General features: G+C 36.6%; 1 protein-coding gene across 10 annotated transcripts in view; it reads left to right on the top strand.

Moving 5' to 3' along the window:
• Klhl32 (kelch like family member 32) overlaps window positions 1-18,765 on the top strand; it is a 188,317-nt gene that overhangs the window by 124,426 nt on the left and 45,126 nt on the right. For 7 of the 10 annotated variants that reach the window (XM_040283120.2, XM_005338003.5, XM_021735074.3 and 4 more), the window contains one exon: window positions 4,938-5,153. The exons of 2 other annotated variants lie outside the window; for them this stretch is intronic. In XM_040283120.2, the coding sequence (XP_040139054.1) occupies window positions 4,938-5,153 (216 nt within the window). Of the gene's footprint in view, window positions 1-4,937; window positions 5,154-18,765 lie in introns of those variants that run through there. One more of the 10 variants, XM_078019591.1, reaches the window with a different exon arrangement.

Here is an 18,765-nt window from a genome sequence, read left to right as displayed (position 1 = left end):
CTTTATAACTCAACTCTGTGGTTTTTACTTTGGCCATCTTCTTTTTCCCTGACTTAATGGTGCACCTTATTCAAGTCTTGGATATCTAGAAAGAGTGCATTCTTTATGGTGTCTCCTTATATCAGTGCTGAATCATGGTTTGTGGATATCAAACAACAATGTTCAAATATACTTATTGTTCTTTTTTTAAAAAAATTTATTTGTTATTGATGGACCTTTATTTATTTGTTTATATGTGGTGCTGAGAATTAAACCCAATGCCTCACACATGCTAGGCAAGTGCTCTACCACTGAGCCACAACCTCAGCCCCTACTATTGTTCTTGATCCTCCATCCCTCGATCTGCTGTATACTTTCCATATGCCAAGCAGATATGGTAAGTGCTTTTCATACGTTATCTCTATGAAAATATTATGAGTTGGTTGAATTTTCTATTTTGTAAATGAGGAATATTGGAAGCTCAGTGGTTGACCCAAGTTTCCCAACAACATAAATGTCAAAGCTAGATTTGAACCAGATCAACTTGACTCCATGGGCCTTGCTTTTCCCTACCAACTGGATTGCCTCTGAGTACCCAGTGACTGGTGGTTTGTTCTGCCTTGGATTCAATTATTCTTTCTCTTTCTTTGACATATAAAAGATTTATTTTTTAAAAGTCTAAAAGTAGATATACAGAAATATTAATAGTGATTATCTCTGAATGATGAAATAATGAATGATTTTTGTTTTCTTTTCCATACCTTATATGTCCTGAATTTTATGAAATGAACATTTATTACTTTTTTTAAATTAGAAACATAATGACACTCTTTATAAATAACAGCAATGATTTTCCCCAGCCACAGTACTACAGGTGAGCATTTAATGAAATTTTACTATTGCTTCCCACCTTCCTCCATCACGTTAATGGAAATCTTTTAAAGTAGAATTATTGATGCTTATTTTGCTTACACATGATCTTAGCCATAAAGACAAGAAGTGATGATTTGGCTTAAAGTTCACAGAGCCCTTCTGACCCATTAGGAGACATGTGTGCTATAGAAGGTGTGTTCTCTTTTCCCCTCAACTCCTCACTTTATACAGTTAACTTCTGAGGTGAAAACTGTGCATGGCAAGATGAATGGAAACTGCTGATATATCCAGAGAGAACTGGAAATCTGGGGACATTATACTCTAGAAGAAGAGAGGAGAAATGAAAGGCTGAGGTTGGGAGAACCTTCTCTTATAACTGATGTTTCTTTTATACACAAACATATGTCAGTTCCCTTCCCCTTTGCTGTTCAGTTGACCAAGGCATGGATCCATTTAGCCTTCTTAATTCTCCATCATTAAACTAGAAATGCTTTATTAGACTAGACTTATACAAATTATATCCTTAGAAATTTTTCAGACTGTGAAAAGTGTTAAACAATTGCCTTAAAAAGAAACAACAAAAAATAAGCATAATTTTTAAATACCCCATTAGAAATTTTTTTGTTCTCTGTAATTTTGAATTGAACTGCTTTTAGGTTGTAGGATTCTAATTAAAAGAGAGCCACTATCTCCATATAAAGATTTAAAAATGCCTAATAAAGGATTTTTAACTACCACTACACAATCCAGTCCAAACTCAGTTGTATACACCTTTATGGCAGGAGAACATGTGGGGGAAAAACATTACCCTGGCTCTGTGCCCATCACCTTTTGCTTTGCAGAGCTTGTTTTTTTGCTTCTGCCCATGTTCACCTCTGTATGTCATGCTGCTGGGTGCTACCTCAGAACTGGGGCACCACTTGGTCATGCCACTGTAATACTTAAAAGGCACTGACTTTCCATCAGGCTTCTAGATGACCACACAGTAATATATTGGGGTGCCAAATGGTATCCAGAGTCACTTTGTACATGTATTTGCCAGAAGTAATGCTCTTATTCCAAGGAGATGGTCCTAAAGCTCTCAATAGACTTTCCATATGCAGGGATTACCTATCCTTTTCCTCCCAGAGAAGAAGTTGCCAATCCTAAGAAGTAAGATTTGAAGTTTAAATGTTACTTGAAAAATTAATATTGCAGTCAACTTCTGAGTTCCTTTGATAAAATCTGCTGAATGAGAAGAGACGTTATTTTGATTCTGTAGTTTTGAATAGACCCTTAGATATTTGAGTTGTAATGGACTTTAGTGATAATCTGTGGTAAACTTTATTTTAAAGAAAAGCATTTAAACTTTTTCAATTGTGTTGGCAAATAGAGTTGTTAAGAGTCAACTTTCTGAAGTCTTCTAGCTTTACTCCTGTTAGGAATATAATTGTAGTATTGTCTACCACTGTTTTAGTCACCTCTTTCACCACTATGACCAAAAGATCTGACAAGAACAATTCTAGAGGAGGAAAAGTTTATTTGGCTTTCATGGTTTCAGAGTGGATGGATGGCCTACTCCAATACTTTGTGCCCGAGGTGAGGTAGAACATCGTAACAGAAGGATGTGGAGGAGGAAAACAGCTCAGCACATGGCAATCAGGAAGCAGAGAAAGACTGTTCTGCTTACCAGGAAGAAAATATATACACCAAAGGCACCCCTCAATGGCCCACCTCCTTCAGCTGTACCCTGATGAAAGATATCACCCAATTAATTCCTATCAGAGGATTAATGCACTGATTAGGTTACAACTATTATAACTCAATCATTTCACCTATAAACATTCTTGCATTGTCTCACACATGAATTTTGGGGGCACACCTCATATCTATACCATAACACTCACCCAAATGTATAGAAACTAAAATAGATAAATTTAATCAGGAGGCCATAGTGATGAAGCCACTGGTACTCTGAGTTGTTTTTGCAATTTCTTTATTATATATTTTATTATTTAAAATGGCACTCATTAGCCAATAAAAATCTAAAATGGGAGCCACACATATAAATTAAAAATTTTCTCATAGCCACGTTAAGGAAAGTAAAAAGAAACAAATGAAATCAATTATTATAATATATGTCACACAATATAACTAAAAGAAGATAATGTAAACATGGTCAACATAGAAATTATTGAGATATTTTCCATCTTATTTTTCTCACTCTGCACTTGATGTGTATTTATACTTACAGCACATTTCAGTTTAAACCTGCTACATTTCAAATGTAGAATAGCCACATATGGCTAGTGATTCATATTGAGTATCACAGATTTAGCACATATTCACTTAAATTTTCAAATGTTATGGAAGCAAACATATTAACATAGAAAAAACATTTTAGAAAGAGTTCTTAATACATTTATTTAACTAGAAAAAGAGGGTATATTGTTGAACTTACTTAAATAGGTCAAAAGAGTAAAAATAGCTATTTCACGGCATTCTGCATCCCATATGTTGTTGGAAATATTGCTCACATATTAATAATTATAAGGTAAAAATGAGGAGAAATTAGAACATAGCCCACTCTCATTCTACTTAAACTAGGCAAGTTTTCTGTCCACAGATGTGTGTGCCATGATGATTCTCACAGGGTTATGTTGACAAAGGTTCCCAGTAGCCACAGCTTTCTAGAGGCACAGTTGTAAAGCCCTGGTTATCAGCTTGAGAGGGTGAAAGGCAGGTAAAATCTTCCAAAACTGAATCATTGCAGTAGAAAGACTCTTAAAAGGTGGGAGAGAATACTAATGGTGGTCTGAATGTTTGAGGTTAGCAAAAAAAAAAAAATTATAAATCATCCATCTTAGGTAGATTCATTATTGACGTATTTGGGACAGGAGTCTTTTCTGTGCTATTTCCTCATTTCCTGAAACTTTACATGGAAAAACCTGTCTTTGAATTTCATTGAATCAGGATGAGTTGTTTTTACTTTTAAAGACATACTTGGTTTGAAGTTTTGGAAAAATAGCAGTCAGTCTGTCTTCATAGAGTTTGTGTCATTTCTCTTAAATCTCAGTTCACTTGCCCTTACATTACCTTTAGTCAAAAAAGAGAGCTGTAGGATATGGTAAGGATAGTATTTTCTTGTTGGTAAAACATTTTTAAAAAGTTGCAAAGTAACATTTCAGGCAGTGAGACCAGAAAAACCTTTTAATAAGTACATTTATAAAGCTGTTTTTAAGTATATAGGTTTTGAGAGAGGTAAATTAAGGAAAAATGATAAATCCTAGTATATAATTTCTCTGCTTAGAGCCTTAAAAATTGGTATTTTTTACTAGGGCATCATCATGTATAATACTGGGGTACATTTTAACATAATCAAACATGCATGGAATATAATTTGCTCCCATTCAATTTCCAGTACTTTCCCTTTCTTTCCTTTTTCCCTACTCCTTTTCCCCTTCCTCTACTCTACTGGTTTTGCACCATGAGAAAAGACATTCCACCCTTGACTTTCTGAATCTGGCTTATTTCACTTAGCATGATAGTCTCCAGTTCCATTCATCTACCAGCAAATGCTATAATTTCATTCTTCTTTATGGCAGAGTAAAACTCATTGTGTATATATACCACATTTTCTTTATCCATTCATCTGTTGACAGGCACCTGTGCTGGTTCCATAACTGGGAACTCCAGTCAGAATGGCAATTACAAGAATACAAATAAATAAATAAATGCTGGCAAGGATACGTGTTTGTTGTGGTGGGGGGGATACATTCATACATTGTTGGTGGAAATGCAAATTAGTACCACCATTCTGGAAAGCAGTGTGGAGAGTCCTCAAAAAAAAACTAGGAGTGTAACCACCATATGACCCAGCTATCCCACTCCTTGGTCTTTATCCAAAAGAACTAGAATCAGCCTACTTTAGTGACACAGGCACATATCCCAATGTCTATAGCAGCAGTCCCATTTCTGTCTATAACAGTCCCATTTCTCCTACCCCCGTCATGAAAACCTTAGTGAGTCAATCGGAATTTCTTGCCTGCTCTATCTTGGATTGATTTCTAAGAGATCTTTCTTCGTTTTTATTTTTTGGCACCCAGGAATTAAATAGCTTTAATTACTTGGATCTGTACAGACTTGCTGACCTCTTTAACCTCACTTTGTTGGAGAAAGCAGTGATCGATTTCTTAGTGAAACATCTCTCTGAACTCCTGAAGAGCCGACCAGAAGATGTTCTAACGCTTCCTTATTGCCTGCTTCAGGAGGTCCTGAAGAGCGACCGCCTGACTTCTCTGAGTGAAGAGCAGATCTGGCAGGTAAGGGAGCTCTGCTTGGGTCCTCTGTTGGCAACAAGAGTGCGTGATGTTATTAGAAGTTAAAGAATTGACACTGTGCTGTTGTACATCTAAAAAGAACCAAAAGCATTGAGAAGCAGTGACTATTAGTTTACCTGGTTTGGTCCTCCATGGGGTCAAACTTTTAGAAGCCCTGCTCCATTAATGGGCACATGATTGGAGAACACCAGCCCTTGAGGCTCCCAGAGCTCAGCTCACTATGGGTGGTGTGGCCTAACGCAAAGGACTATAGGTGAGATTCCTCAGACTCACTGTGGCTTCCAGAAACTCTAACCCAGACATGTTAGAAAAAGGGAAAGGAGGTTTTTCTTTTCTTTTCTTTTCTTTGTGGGGGAAATGTTTCTTGAACTGAAGATGAGAAGAATGGATTGTAAAGTGATATTTATGCATATTCAAGGCAAGTGGAACCAGAATAAATTCTGGAATTTCTTGTAAACAATTCAGAAATGTCTTTATTGTAATAGAGAACAACTTGGTCCTCGAATGAAATTAATTTCTAGAAAACTCTCTCTCTTTTTTTTTTTTTTCTGGTTCATTCTGAGTTCATTGCTACTTTCCTAAGCCCTGCATTTTCGTCTGACAGAACATTCTTTTCACATTGTGTCACTACTTTGTCTAGTAGATAGAGGGATGATTTGTGTTTTGACATCAATTATCCAATTTGAATCCTCTTCTCATTCTTTTTTTTTTTAATTTTTTTTATAGTTGTCAATGAATATTTATTTATTTATTTATATGTGGTGCTGCAGATCAAACCCAGAGCCTCACACATGCCAGGAAAGTGCTGTACCACTGAGCCACAACCCAAGCCCCCTCTTCTCATGCTTGAATATCTACCTGGTGCCTTTGGGACACAGAGACCATGCTCCCCTTTCCTCTAATACTGTCTGTCTCACTCTCTGAAGCAGTGGCTACCAGGGTGCCAGGCTTCAGGATTTCCTGATCATTTGAAAAATAGCTAAATGCAGAGTACATGGGAATAGTTCCAGTGCTCTGTTGGCTAATGAAACAATAAGGTCCTAAGATCTTATCAAATATATTCAGAGATTATTTTAATTCTGGCGAAAACGGAGTCTTGTAGAGCTGTTAATTATCCAACCATCTGATTGTATTGGATGATGATTCCTGATGCCTCTTTTGCTTCTTTCTTTCTATGAATTTCTTTAATCAGCAACCTCCTTCATTATTTGGAATAATAAGAGCTACCTCCCTGGTCCCAAACTCTTTGCAACCTTAGTGACTTATCACAACAGGCCTAAAGAATGACTATTACCAGCTCCATCTTCTAGATGATGAAATCAGGCTTCAGTGTCTGACTCAGAATTAGAGCCAAGCCAGCCTTCAAATCCAGTTCTGCTGACACCTGCCCTATCTCTCCACTATTCCATACACTGTCTTGATTTAAAAAAAAAATCATAGTTTTTTGCTATTTCTTGGGTATTTCTGGGGATGTTTATTTAAGCAGAGATTGGAAGTGTCATGAGGATATGATTTTAGTAGACATTTCAAATATAATCATCTGAATTTACTTTGGACAATTCGCAGTGGGAAATAGCCAAATTTTCTTCACTTCCCAAGGGAAAAAGAAAGACTTGAGATAAACTCTGTATTTAATTTTTCCTAACTGAATTGAGATCTGAGTCCAACCATCCTTGTGGCATCTATCTCCTATTGTAGAGAATAAGAGAAGCACTGCCAGCAATCAACATGGAAATGTGCAGATGTCTGAGTGTCAAGAAAATTCCATACTGTCCACTTAAGAGTTATCATAATTGCCTCTCTAAAGGTTACTAATGTTATAATGTAGAATTTTCAAAACTGGTTACTGCTGCAGGCAATAGTTATTTTTTAGACCTGGTACTCAAGGAAGAATTAAAAGACTCACATAAATATTATCAATTTAGGCATTCAGCAGGCAATAAGAAACTGTTTTTGCTTTATCTTAGTAACTAAGTAATTCCCTCATACTCAACTCAATAGAGAAAAATCAAATCAGACCAGCTATATTGCCTCAAGTATAGTTAAGTTCATCATTTTTGCTGAGGTTATACTAGTAATGCAATATACCATGGAAGAATCTAATATTCAGCCCAGGGTGAAGATTGGGTATGCCAGAGGATTAGTGTCAGGGTGCTTTATAGAAGTGAAACTTGATGGACAGGCTGGAGACAGATCTACAGAATCTCATTAAATAGCTGAATTGTTCATTACGAAACGTTCTCACTGTAATAAAGTGCTCATTGACTTTGACAAATCCCCATCCCATGTCTTAAAAAGAACAGTGAGGCAGAGGGTGTTGAGGAGGAGAAAGGAAATTGGCACAAAGTAGGACAGGTAATAGCAAAGCAGATGGAAGGGTAGTGCTATTTGATTAATATGTGAAACCGGTAGCTTAGGTGAGAGCACAGTAAACATGCACTGCGTTTACCCAGATGGCAGTTACACTGTGGGCTGACAATGTAATCTGGGACGATCCCTTTTTTGGTGAAAGTCTAATTTTCATTATTCACCAGACTTCACAGTCTGGCTCTGAAGACTTGTCATAAGAATCTTCAAATTATCCTCACTGAACAAACACTTTTTTTTTTTTTGCTTTTTCCTTCCTACTGGTACTTACCCAGTCCCTTTCCTTGATAAAATGTGCTATAGACTGCAGTAACCATACCATTCTGTGAGTCCATGAGTTTGTAAAATGCCCCAAGATTCTGCTTTACTTTTCTCTTTTTCTCCATTTTTCCCTCATGAACAATTATTTTCCTCTTTTCCTTAAACTACTTAGTCCAGTGGTTAATTTTACTCTGTGTTCAGAGGTAATATAAAGACTTGTACCACAGTCACACCTTAGATGTGTAAGAATATAGAAATAGTCTCCAAAAATATTGCTTTTTTAAAAATTCAGTTCAATTTGGCTCAACAATTGAGTTTTGTATGTCAAGACCAGTGATTTCTCCCCAAAGTGGCTAGTGGTTACTGGTTGCAAAGAAAGACAAGGCTGATGGGTCCATTGGCACATGCCCATAATCCCAGGATTTGGGGAGGCTGAGTCAGGAGGATCACAAGTTCAAGGCCAGTGTCAGCAATTTAGGGAGACCATCAGTAACTTAGTGAGACCCTGTCTTAAGACAGGGTCTTAAGTTAAAAAGGACTAGGAAAGGTAGCAGAATACAACAGTCACTATTATGCCATTATGTAAAAATGGGAGTATGTAACAGATGTGATTCTGCAATCTGTATTTGGGGTAGAAATGGGAGTTCAAAATCCAATTGAGTCAAATGTATGAAAGATGATATATCATGAGCTCTGTAATGTTTTGAACAATCAATAATAAAAAAATAAAATTAAAAAAATTTAAAAAAAAAAAGGACTAGGGATGTAGCTCAGTGAAAAAGTGCCCCTGGGTTCAATTCCCAGAACAAGGAGGAAAAAAAAAAAGCAAAGAAAGGCAGCTAAAAATGAGCCATAATTATGAAGCATGAGGTCACTCATATTTGTGACCTGGTGAATCTCCACCAGTTTTATTTTTCTTTCATGATGTACCTCGAATTTAGAACTTTGTTTTGATAGGGTCTTGTTAAGTATCTTGTGTTAGATTCAACATATAATTTCAGATACTGAGCTGAGATCCTTCCCCAAGTGGCTGAGTGATAGGAGAAATGAGGAGATGCTGGCAAAAGAGCACAAACTTTTTTTTTCCCCCTAGTGCTGGAGATTGAACCCAGGGCTTCATACATGCAAGATAAGCACTCTACCAATTAAGCTATATCCCCAGCTCAAGAATACAAAACTTTGAGTTATGAGATGAACTAGACCTGGAGATTTAACATACAACTTGGGTGGGAATGAATACATTCATTAATTTGGCTGTGGTGATCATTACATAATATGTACAGGTATCAACATCACATTGCACACCTTGAATATATACAGTCCAAATTTATCAGTAAAATAGTTTGAATAGAATTTTTTTGGAGTTTTGGGGGATCCAGCACAGTTAAATAGTTTTAAATAAATAAATAAGCCAGAATATGGCAACTCTTCATTTTAAAGAAAATCTCAGAATGAAATAAGGAAATTATTCCATACCACTCCAACACTTGAGCCCTGTGTTCATTTTTACAGGAAGCACACCCAGTCTTACTTTTCTTCTCAGGAAAGTATATCCCCTGCCTCTTTAACCTCAGATTCTCTTTCACCAGATTAAGAGGAAGACTACCACATTTCATGAGAGTATAGTTTATAGAAAATGTCTTAATATAGCATAAATACTTAGACAAACTAGTATTAGGGAAGGTTTGGATTTCCATCCATCCATTAGTGTTTATTGAGCACCTATGAATTGCCCTAAACCATTCTGGAGTTGATGACAGAGAACAGGTTTGCTAATCCCATTTCCTTGTTCCAGAAAAGGGATCCTTATGATTTTAAGACAGTAAGACAACACTCCAAATTAATAGTTCATCTCTGAAATAGCAGAGTATTTTGGAATAGATAGTTTGTGGAAATAAAAATGAATATTTCTTGAACACCTATTACAGCCAAGCATAGTGTTTCAAACTAGATCCCTCAAAAGCTTTACTGAAATATTGAAGATTAAATTAGAGAGATGTATTTTACTTTCATCTCTGAATGTGGAAACATTTTTATTTTCCTTTGATTATTATTAATTTGCTATTTCCCACTTTTAGTAGGAAAGACTTATTATTTTATAAGAACAGTACTTTCCTTCCTTGGTTAACCTTGGAATCTTATAAATTAATTATTATTAAGTTGCTATTTCCAACTTGTAGTAGGAAAGGACTTTTATTTTGTAATAATAGTACTTTTCTTGATTACCCTTGGGATCTTATCAATGCTTTTCTTCCTTTATTAACCTTAGGTTTGAGAGCACCTCTTATTTATATTTGGAGCCTAGCTTTGCCTGGACTTATGTGGATAATAATAATAAACAATTCATTGTATGTTGCCAAACAAAGTCAGACCTCAGCAGAGAGTCCGTTTTATCCTAGTTATGTCCCATTTTAATATGTCAAACAGGGTTCATGTAATCTGTTTGAGGGTTGCGTGTGGGAGTAATCCTGTTTACATTTGTCTTTGATTATCTACTCCCAGAGGTTTAGGCTGAACCCATAGTGTTTACATTGTGCATTGCCATATAATCCCCTTGCATTCCATAAATAATAAATAAAAACAATAATGTAGAGTTTTCATATTACAGTATATTGAATGGGTAGTAAAACGTCCTGCTATTCTACATGAGGCTGTGGTATACAAAATGGGTTTGACCTTTTAAGGACTGCATTTTCCATTATATTTTTGTTGGAAATTTGCTTCCATAAATTATATTGTTAATAATATATTCACTTTATAACTCTAGGGACATAATTGTTTAGAGTGGTCAACAACCTCTAACTCAGTGGTTTTTTTCTTTGTTTGTCTGTCTTTTACAAGCCCCTCCTAGGCTTTTATCTATACCACAAAATCATCCCCTTTAACGGTTTGATTTAATCATTTTCCTCAAAAGGAGTCCCAGTAGGTGAACCCAAACAAAAAGCTACTAGCCCTGTGTAGTTGGAAAATAGAGGACACTTGTGATGCATTTAGCTTTCATCTTTTATCTCTTGATGATAAATTGACCCACATGTACCTCTCGCCTAGGAGAAGCAAGTTCTTCAGGCAGTGCTCTATGTCAAACCAGACGATATTTCTAAATTGAATACCACATCCCAGTTTTGAGAACGCTTCTGCATTTATTATTGCCCTGTTTCTCCAATGATACAAGCAGGGAAATTGAGATAACAAACTTAGAAATGAAATCCTTGTCCTCTAATTCTTGGGCTCTGTCCATTTAGGTCCATATCTTCTAAATTTACTCAAGAATAATGGACACAAAGATGCATCAAATTAATGCTGTGCCTTTCAAAAAAATTAAGAAGTGCTTGACCGTTGGCTTTCCTGGTGTCATGTACACATATTGAAAGGATGGTGGCCACTCAGCCTGCCTCCATGTCTGTGTCATCTTGCTGATTCTAATCCTTTGTTCTATGCCACATGCCTCATTCATTTTTTTCATTAATTTCTAGTCATTATTGAGTACCTACTCTGCTCCACCTATCCTATTGAGCACTACTTTCGTCTCTACAGGATGGGTGCTAGAGTCAGTAACGGAAAAGACCAAGGGAAGGGGCGCTGCTTTCATCAATCTTGCAGTCTGATGCAGATCTTTCTGCCTGCTTCTTTCCCACTGTGCCTCATTCCCTCCCAGTGGTGATTGATTTGTGCCAAGGATTAATTTGCTAATTTGGGACATGTTGAAATGATATGGCTACAATGCAAAGTGAAATGTTCTTGTTAGGATGGTTCTGCACCACCCAGCATCCCTTTGTCTTTTCTTCAGTGCCTTGTTTATTGTTGAGTCTCATTCATGTGCATACCCATGAGAAAAGTTGCAAACTTTTCTCAATCCATGTGATATAGTGCAAGTTAAAGATAATTAGATTATGGGCAATATTTAATTAAAAAATGCTATATGTCCTTTTTTATATCTTCATTTGTTTATTTATTGTGGTGCTGAGGATGGAACCCAGAGGTGCTTTACCACTGAACTACACTCCTCCAAATTGTTTTATTTTTTATTTTGAGACAGAGTCCCGCTGAGTTACTGAGGCTACCCTGGAACTTGCCATCCTCCTGCCTAACCCTTCTGAGTCATTTGGATAATAGGCATGCTCCACCATGCTCAGCTAACATTCACATTTTAAATGCTAGGACTTTGAAAACTAAAAATGATATAAAATACTGTGGCCTGAGAATTCTTATCCTCAGACAAAATTGTAGTCTTTCATCATGTTCCCCTCCTTCCTCAATCCTGTTTCATACAGATATTGTAATATCATTACTGTATTTTTTCCCAAATAAGCATTTTTATTCATGATATTTCATCCTATGTTTTTTTCTAACTTACTATTCTTTTTTAAAATTATATATATATATATGTATATATATATATTTGTTGTTGTTGTTGTTGTTGTTTTAGTTATAGTTGGACACAACACCTTTATTTTATTTTTATGTGGTGCTGAGGATCAAACTCAGCACCTTGCACATGCTAGGCAAGCGCTCTACCACTGAGCCACAACCAATCAAATTTGTCCTGTATCTCAGTTTTCTTCCTGAAACTTCTATAGTTCTTCCTAATTACATAGTCTTTTATACAAATGTGAGTGAGGAAATCTCCATTTTCTTCTTAGTAGATGGTAGTGAAGAGAATAAACAGTGGCTGCCTTGCATCCCAAATAGTGCTGCCCAGAGGGTGTTTTATCTTCTAAGAGCCCCCAGCTGGACACTGAGTAATGCTGCTATTTCGGGGCTTGGCGCTGGAAACTGCCAGAGTGTGTATTTAGTCCTTCCCCCCTTATCTACGTGTAGTTAATTCCTCTGTGAGGATTCATCCCAAGTAGCTTGAATAGTGGCTTTGCTGCTGTTTGTCTGGGCTGTGTGCCTTTGTGAGACACATGACACGTTCATTTCAGAGGGACTTTGCTCCAGCTAATCCTCAGCACTAGAGCTGAGCGTTGTCAAGTAGCTGTGAGGGCAGTGATTATCAGAAATTACAGGAGACCCAACTTGTATTCAGGTGCTGTTGTTCCCATGAGTTAATAGTTTCTTTTTCTTTTTTTCTTTCTTTTTTTTTTTTTAAGAATGAGCACAACAGAACAAGGTGATTTATGAGATATGACATATTTATGTTCTCTGCTTCTAATTTTCATTGTGATTCATGTTATTTCCAGACTGATATTTTTGTTGTTGCTGCTGTGAGAAGGAAAAAGATGACTGGAGAATATTACTTATGCATTGGTGGCCTGCAGTAATATTGCTGCTACCTGGGTTATCAGGGACTTAAAAATAAAAACCCAACCATAAGCTATATATGAGGTAGAAACCCTGAGGCTAGGCACAGAAGTCTATCAATAATAATAACAACAATAATTCTTTTCAAGCCTAGAGAGCTTCATATTTTAAAGCAGTTTTACACATATTTCACTAGTGTCTCTCATCAGCCTCACTAAGGCTAATGAGGCAAGTTTTATCCAAATTTTGACTAATGAGAAAACCAAAGCTCTCAGAGACTTAGAAGCTTGCACGATTCATTTCATGGTATAGGCGTAAATGGAGGTCTCACTGGTATTCCCTTGAAATACACCAAATCTGTTTAAAAAAAAAAAAAACCTCAAAGTACCTTATACATCTTGGAAGTCAGAGGTTTTTATACCTTACTCTATAATGAATGGGCCAGCCATAGATCTCCTAATAAATTACCAGTTTTCATTTTCACCTGTTGTCAACTTTGTGGGAAACTGCAAAATGACTTCAATAAAAGTAGTACAGGAAAGTATTGCTAAGGGTCTTTTTTTTTTATCACAGCCCAGAAGATTTGGACTCCAGATGGGTTAATGAAGAAGAATGGTTAGAGAATTCTAGCAGAGGGAGGGAACCCCCATTCATTTCTTCAAAATACAAGATGGTAGAGTATAAAACAGGAAAGTGATAAGGGAGAATCACTTTTAACTCCTATGAAGAGATTTAAATCAGTATAAAAGAGAACCTGGAGCACTATTATTTATGTTGCAGTGATATAGACTGCCTGGGAGAGTCTGCATGTTGTTATCCCTATCTGGGACTAAAAATTGCATGGAAGGAATGGAAATTATTAATCATTATGTCTTCATTTTTTGCCCAATATATTGAAAACTTAGAAATTTATGCTGCAGAAATTGACAGTTAGGTGATGGCTTAGATATGGGGTTTAAGAGAAAAGGAGAAAAATATTAATTTATTGACATTGATAAATGTTAGTCTCTTCCCAACATAAATTAACTTGTGGGCCCATGTCCTGCAATATCAGGCCAATTGAGGAGGCATAGTGTTCATGCTGGTTGGCTATGTCAGACCACAGTGGATTCCTGTTCCAGGCATTCTAAGGGAGATCTAAATTTCCCTGTGGAGTGGCTCAGAGGCCCCAGAATTATTCATATTCAAAAGACATTCAAAAGACATGTCTAGAGAAGCTTCAGCATTTATATTGGGCACTGATGTCTTTACACACTGCCTCTCTACATCTGCTCTAAGCCTTTTGTTACCAGTAAAAATGAAGAACATCTGGACTAGACATACCTTGAAAAGTGACTATTCTAAGATAAATAACTGGGGGGACCATTCATTGTTAGCTTTAATTCTTAGTCTTCTTTTTTGTTCATTGTGCACAGTCAATGGTGATGTTCTGCTCCCAGTCCCACTGTTATTTTGTGTTATTTTGAGTAGCACTTGGAAGTATTGCAAGGAATTTCTGATACTCTGATAGAGAAAGAACACCCAAGAAGATGAATCCTTTTGGAGAGGGGGAAAAAAAAAAAGATGTCAACAGGTTCTAAAGGCAGACATCCAAGATTTCTAACATTGTTCCCTTGGTTTAGAGAAAGTATTACAAGTTGGGGTTGGTAAGTCTTACATGTATTATCTACGCTTTAAGGACAGAAACAATGAGCCTTGCATGCTAAGCTGAATGGATGTATCTTCTTTGTGTTCCTGTTGATGAGAAATGCCCACACTCTATCTCCTCTGGCCACACAAGGAAATCATGTAATTAAAGAAGTGATGGATGGTATGCTAAAGTTTAAACGTTTTAGGAAGACCTATCTTATTAACACTTTAAAACAAGTGAGCATAATATCATTAATTTTGATTAATTCATTTGCTCTTAATACAGCTTTTAATTTGTAATTCTATGTGAATTACAATGTAATTTGGCATTAATTATACTAAATTGACTGTAAGTCAGCCAATCACAATGGGAAATTATTCACAGCTGAAAGTAAAACTAAAACTCTCCATCCAGAAAGGATGACACTTAGCGAAGAGGCAAATACACTTAGGCATCCCTCTCTGACTATGGATTGACATTGGACTAAAGGATTGCTTATTCTGCCCTCTGCTGGGACTACGTACTCTTTGGAGTGAAAGCCCCATATCCAATACAAGGTAAATAATAAAGTAAACAAAGGGATTGATTCATCAGGTTTTTCAGTTCCCCTGAAGAATAATTTTGTTCTTGTCATGTAAGAGTTAGGCAATGTAGAGGGGGCAACACAGTGTTTTAGAATGATTAATCCCACACCCCTAGGATTCTGAGGGCTAGAATAGGAATTTATTCAAATCATTCTTCCTTTCATCTTCAAATTTTGTGAACGGGCCAGGAAATCCTGTTTTAAACTTAGTGCAGTCAGAATCCTGAAGCCACCCCCCATTTGACCTATACACAAACTGCCTTCTAGGCAGAAGGAATTCATGCCTTAACAAACCAACCTCACATTGTGAGAACTAACTCCTCAGGAGATGATGGAGTGTGTGTCATTGATAAAGCTTGCTGGAGGTGCCTGTGAACACACTAGAAGTAAAGCAAACTGCCAGAGAAGTTGGGCATTTGAGAAAGTGGGAGAGAACAAGGATGGATTTGGAAAATATATGTGTTTGAACCATTTGCCAGATGTCTTCCTTTGAAAATTATCTTGAAAACAAAACTAAACTTTGAGATATTACAGAAAGTCATAAGACAGATCTTGGCAATATTTTGCTTGAAGCCTATCTGCATGTAGGCAGAACTGTGAATTTTGTACATTCTGGGATTTTTACATTTGTGGTCAATAATTGACACATAAATGAGGTGTAGCTCTTAGGAAGCAAATTTGGCTAACTATTGCATGGAAACTTCAAGGCTATTTTTTAATGACATTTCTCTTGCTTTGTTAACTATATACCCTTGTCTCATAATTCCAATACACTATTAGAAAATAAATTGGCCTAAATTTTATGATTAAAAAAAAAAAACTACTCTAAATCCTGTGTCAGCAGCCACCCTCTACTGTTTTGCAATGATGCTGACCATAGTTCAAAAGGACATGATCTGGAGCAGCATAATCCCAAGTGTTGAAATAAGGCAAGGCCCAAATCCCCCAAATCTATACGTGTACACACACTCACACACACACACTCACACACACACACACACACACACACATACACACACACACACATATACATATACACATGCAAAGCATATGAATATGAATCTTTGCAGCTGAAAAGCTTTCCTTTGTTTTGTAGTACTGTTCTAAATCATAATATTCCTGTGATTAACTATTTGATCTCAAAATTAAAGATGAAAATAGAAATTAAAGGCTTACTGTGTTACTCCAAGCATCTTTTCCAATAATCACGAAATATTTTAAGGATTTTAATGTCTATGGTTTGTTAACAAAAACAACTATGTAAATGTACCATTATGCCGTTATACCATTTCAATTTTATCTAAATCCTTCTTATATCAAATTTAGCCTGCCTTATCACAGAATTTTTATTCCTGTCCCTCCACAGACTCTTTTTAAAAATTTTTTAATATAGGCATTGGATTGGTGGGCTCCAGTCTCTTCCCTACTACTTGGGGTTCCCAGTGTGGCTTCAGGTTCTTAACCAAAAACAACTCCCATTTGATGCATACTCTCTGATGAATAAACTCTTTTGAGCTCTTAATGGGCATATTATTCTTCAAGAACAGTAAGAATTCTGGGAGAAGAACTAATACTAAAGTGAACTGAGCAGTGGGGTTGAGAGAAAACATTTACAAGGATTCCTGTCCTCGGTTTTATCTTCTCATCATTTAGAATGCTGGCAGAATAAATGGGTCTGCTAATCAAACAGCACTGAGAGGTTAGGTCATTGGAAGCCTTTTTAGTCATTTTGTGCTTTTCAAGAGTGAATTTGTTAGAATTATGCTGAATACCCACTTAAAGCCTCAGCTGATAACCCTACCTGTGTTTTATAACTCTGCACTGTCAGAACTCATAATAAGTCAAACATTCTTTCAGTGGTGCTCATAAGGGAGGGAAAAAAGCCCCACAAATTTAAGAGTAATTTCAGATTGTAAATGAAAAGGAGAGGCACGACTGTTCATTTGCACCAATCATGCCTTCCTTTCATCTGCTCTGATTAGGCCTGGTGCGGTTTCATCAGACTCCTCCATCACCGAGCTGTCACTCCAGCCGTCTGTTGATTGAAAACAATCAAGGCTCTGATGGCACAATTATTCTGACCCTTTAACTAGAGGCTGCTGTGATAATGAAAGGTTGATTATGATAGTTTGTGCCTCTTTCAGTTTGCCAAGAAGGTTAATTTGGGCATCAGACGGATGTTTAATGGGCGCTTGCTGGCTACACTGAGGTAAATGAGAACGTGCAGTCTTGGATATTGCACGGATATAGTTTGGCTGTCAATCATTGTCATTTGGAGTTTGTGCCTCACACTCTGGAAATCACATTTTATTTTTTCCTTGGGATTTAATTTATTCTGTGCCCTGAGGAAGTTCTTTCACTCGGTGACCTTCACAGCAGCTTTCTCTGCCTTTTTTTTTTCTTTTTTTCAAATGGAGCTCAAAGGCACAACACATCTAGAAGAGCATTTTTCTTTCATTTTCACTTAAAAATGGAAACTTTAAAAATCCATCCTTATCACTGCCTTCCAATAGAGCAAATGTTTCCATTCTGATTGTGCAGTGGGGAAGTAGAAGCGACAGGGATGCTCTGGCCAGTTTGCTAATGCAGCAGCTCACACAGTCTGCACTGTTTCTTACACCAACCAGCAAATGTAGCAAGTTCAAAATGGGCACATGGATGGAACTGAAGGCTCCATTCTCCTTCCATTTCTCTCACTAACCTGTCTCACAACTTGGTCTGGGGGATGGGGGCTGAAGTCCTGAGACAGATATTTGTCTGTAGAAGTACTGAGGTTATTAAAAGTTGCAAATTTCAATTTGTATAAATCCAGAGCCTAATCCTGTAGCTGTTTGAAGTATAGAATAAAAACGATGCAGGCATCTAATAATGCAGGTGTTTACAATGTGTAGCTCATACTGTAATGAGTTTTGTAGTTCTTTTCTGCATACCTTTTAAAAAGAAAAATAGAGGAAAAGAAAAAAATAAAGGAAAACCCTTATTTCTGTCTCCAAGCTGTGCATAGCAGTCTCATGTTAGATGCCTAGAGAGCTAGAATCATTTTTCTGCTTTTGTTTGTGTTGTCTTCATTTTTCCCCCAATTCAGCAGCATATTTTTGCTTCGCCTTGGACATTTTTTCTCATGTGTCAATTGTAAAACAATTAAGTCTATAGATGTTAAAATCACAGTATCATAATGATTGTAATTTTACTTGGAGTGTTCCATTTTCACATTATTTATTCATTGCTTTTTTTAATAAAGCTATTTGTTTTTGAATAGTAAAAAACATTAGGTGATAATTCAGTCTTACCTGAAGAGACTCCTAAAGTGAATTAAACCATGGAATCCAGTTACTGTTTTAATGCCACCCTTATTTAAGCAACAGTGCTTGTTGAAAGTGTTTATTTAAAAGGAAATAAGAATAACAATGGTATCACCATATTCTTCACAACACTAGACCACAAAGACTTTTGTTTTTTGTTTAGCTTATGGATAAAATAACCCTCAGAAATGCTTCATAAAATCATTGATT

This window comes from Ictidomys tridecemlineatus, chromosome 8 (assembly GCF_052094955.1).
Source record: "Ictidomys tridecemlineatus isolate mIctTri1 chromosome 8, mIctTri1.hap1, whole genome shotgun sequence".
Lineage (NCBI taxonomy): Eukaryota > Metazoa > Chordata > Mammalia > Rodentia > Sciuridae > Ictidomys > Ictidomys tridecemlineatus.
The sequence above is the reverse complement of the archived record's forward strand: the minus strand, read 5'-3'. Positions and strand labels throughout refer to the sequence as shown.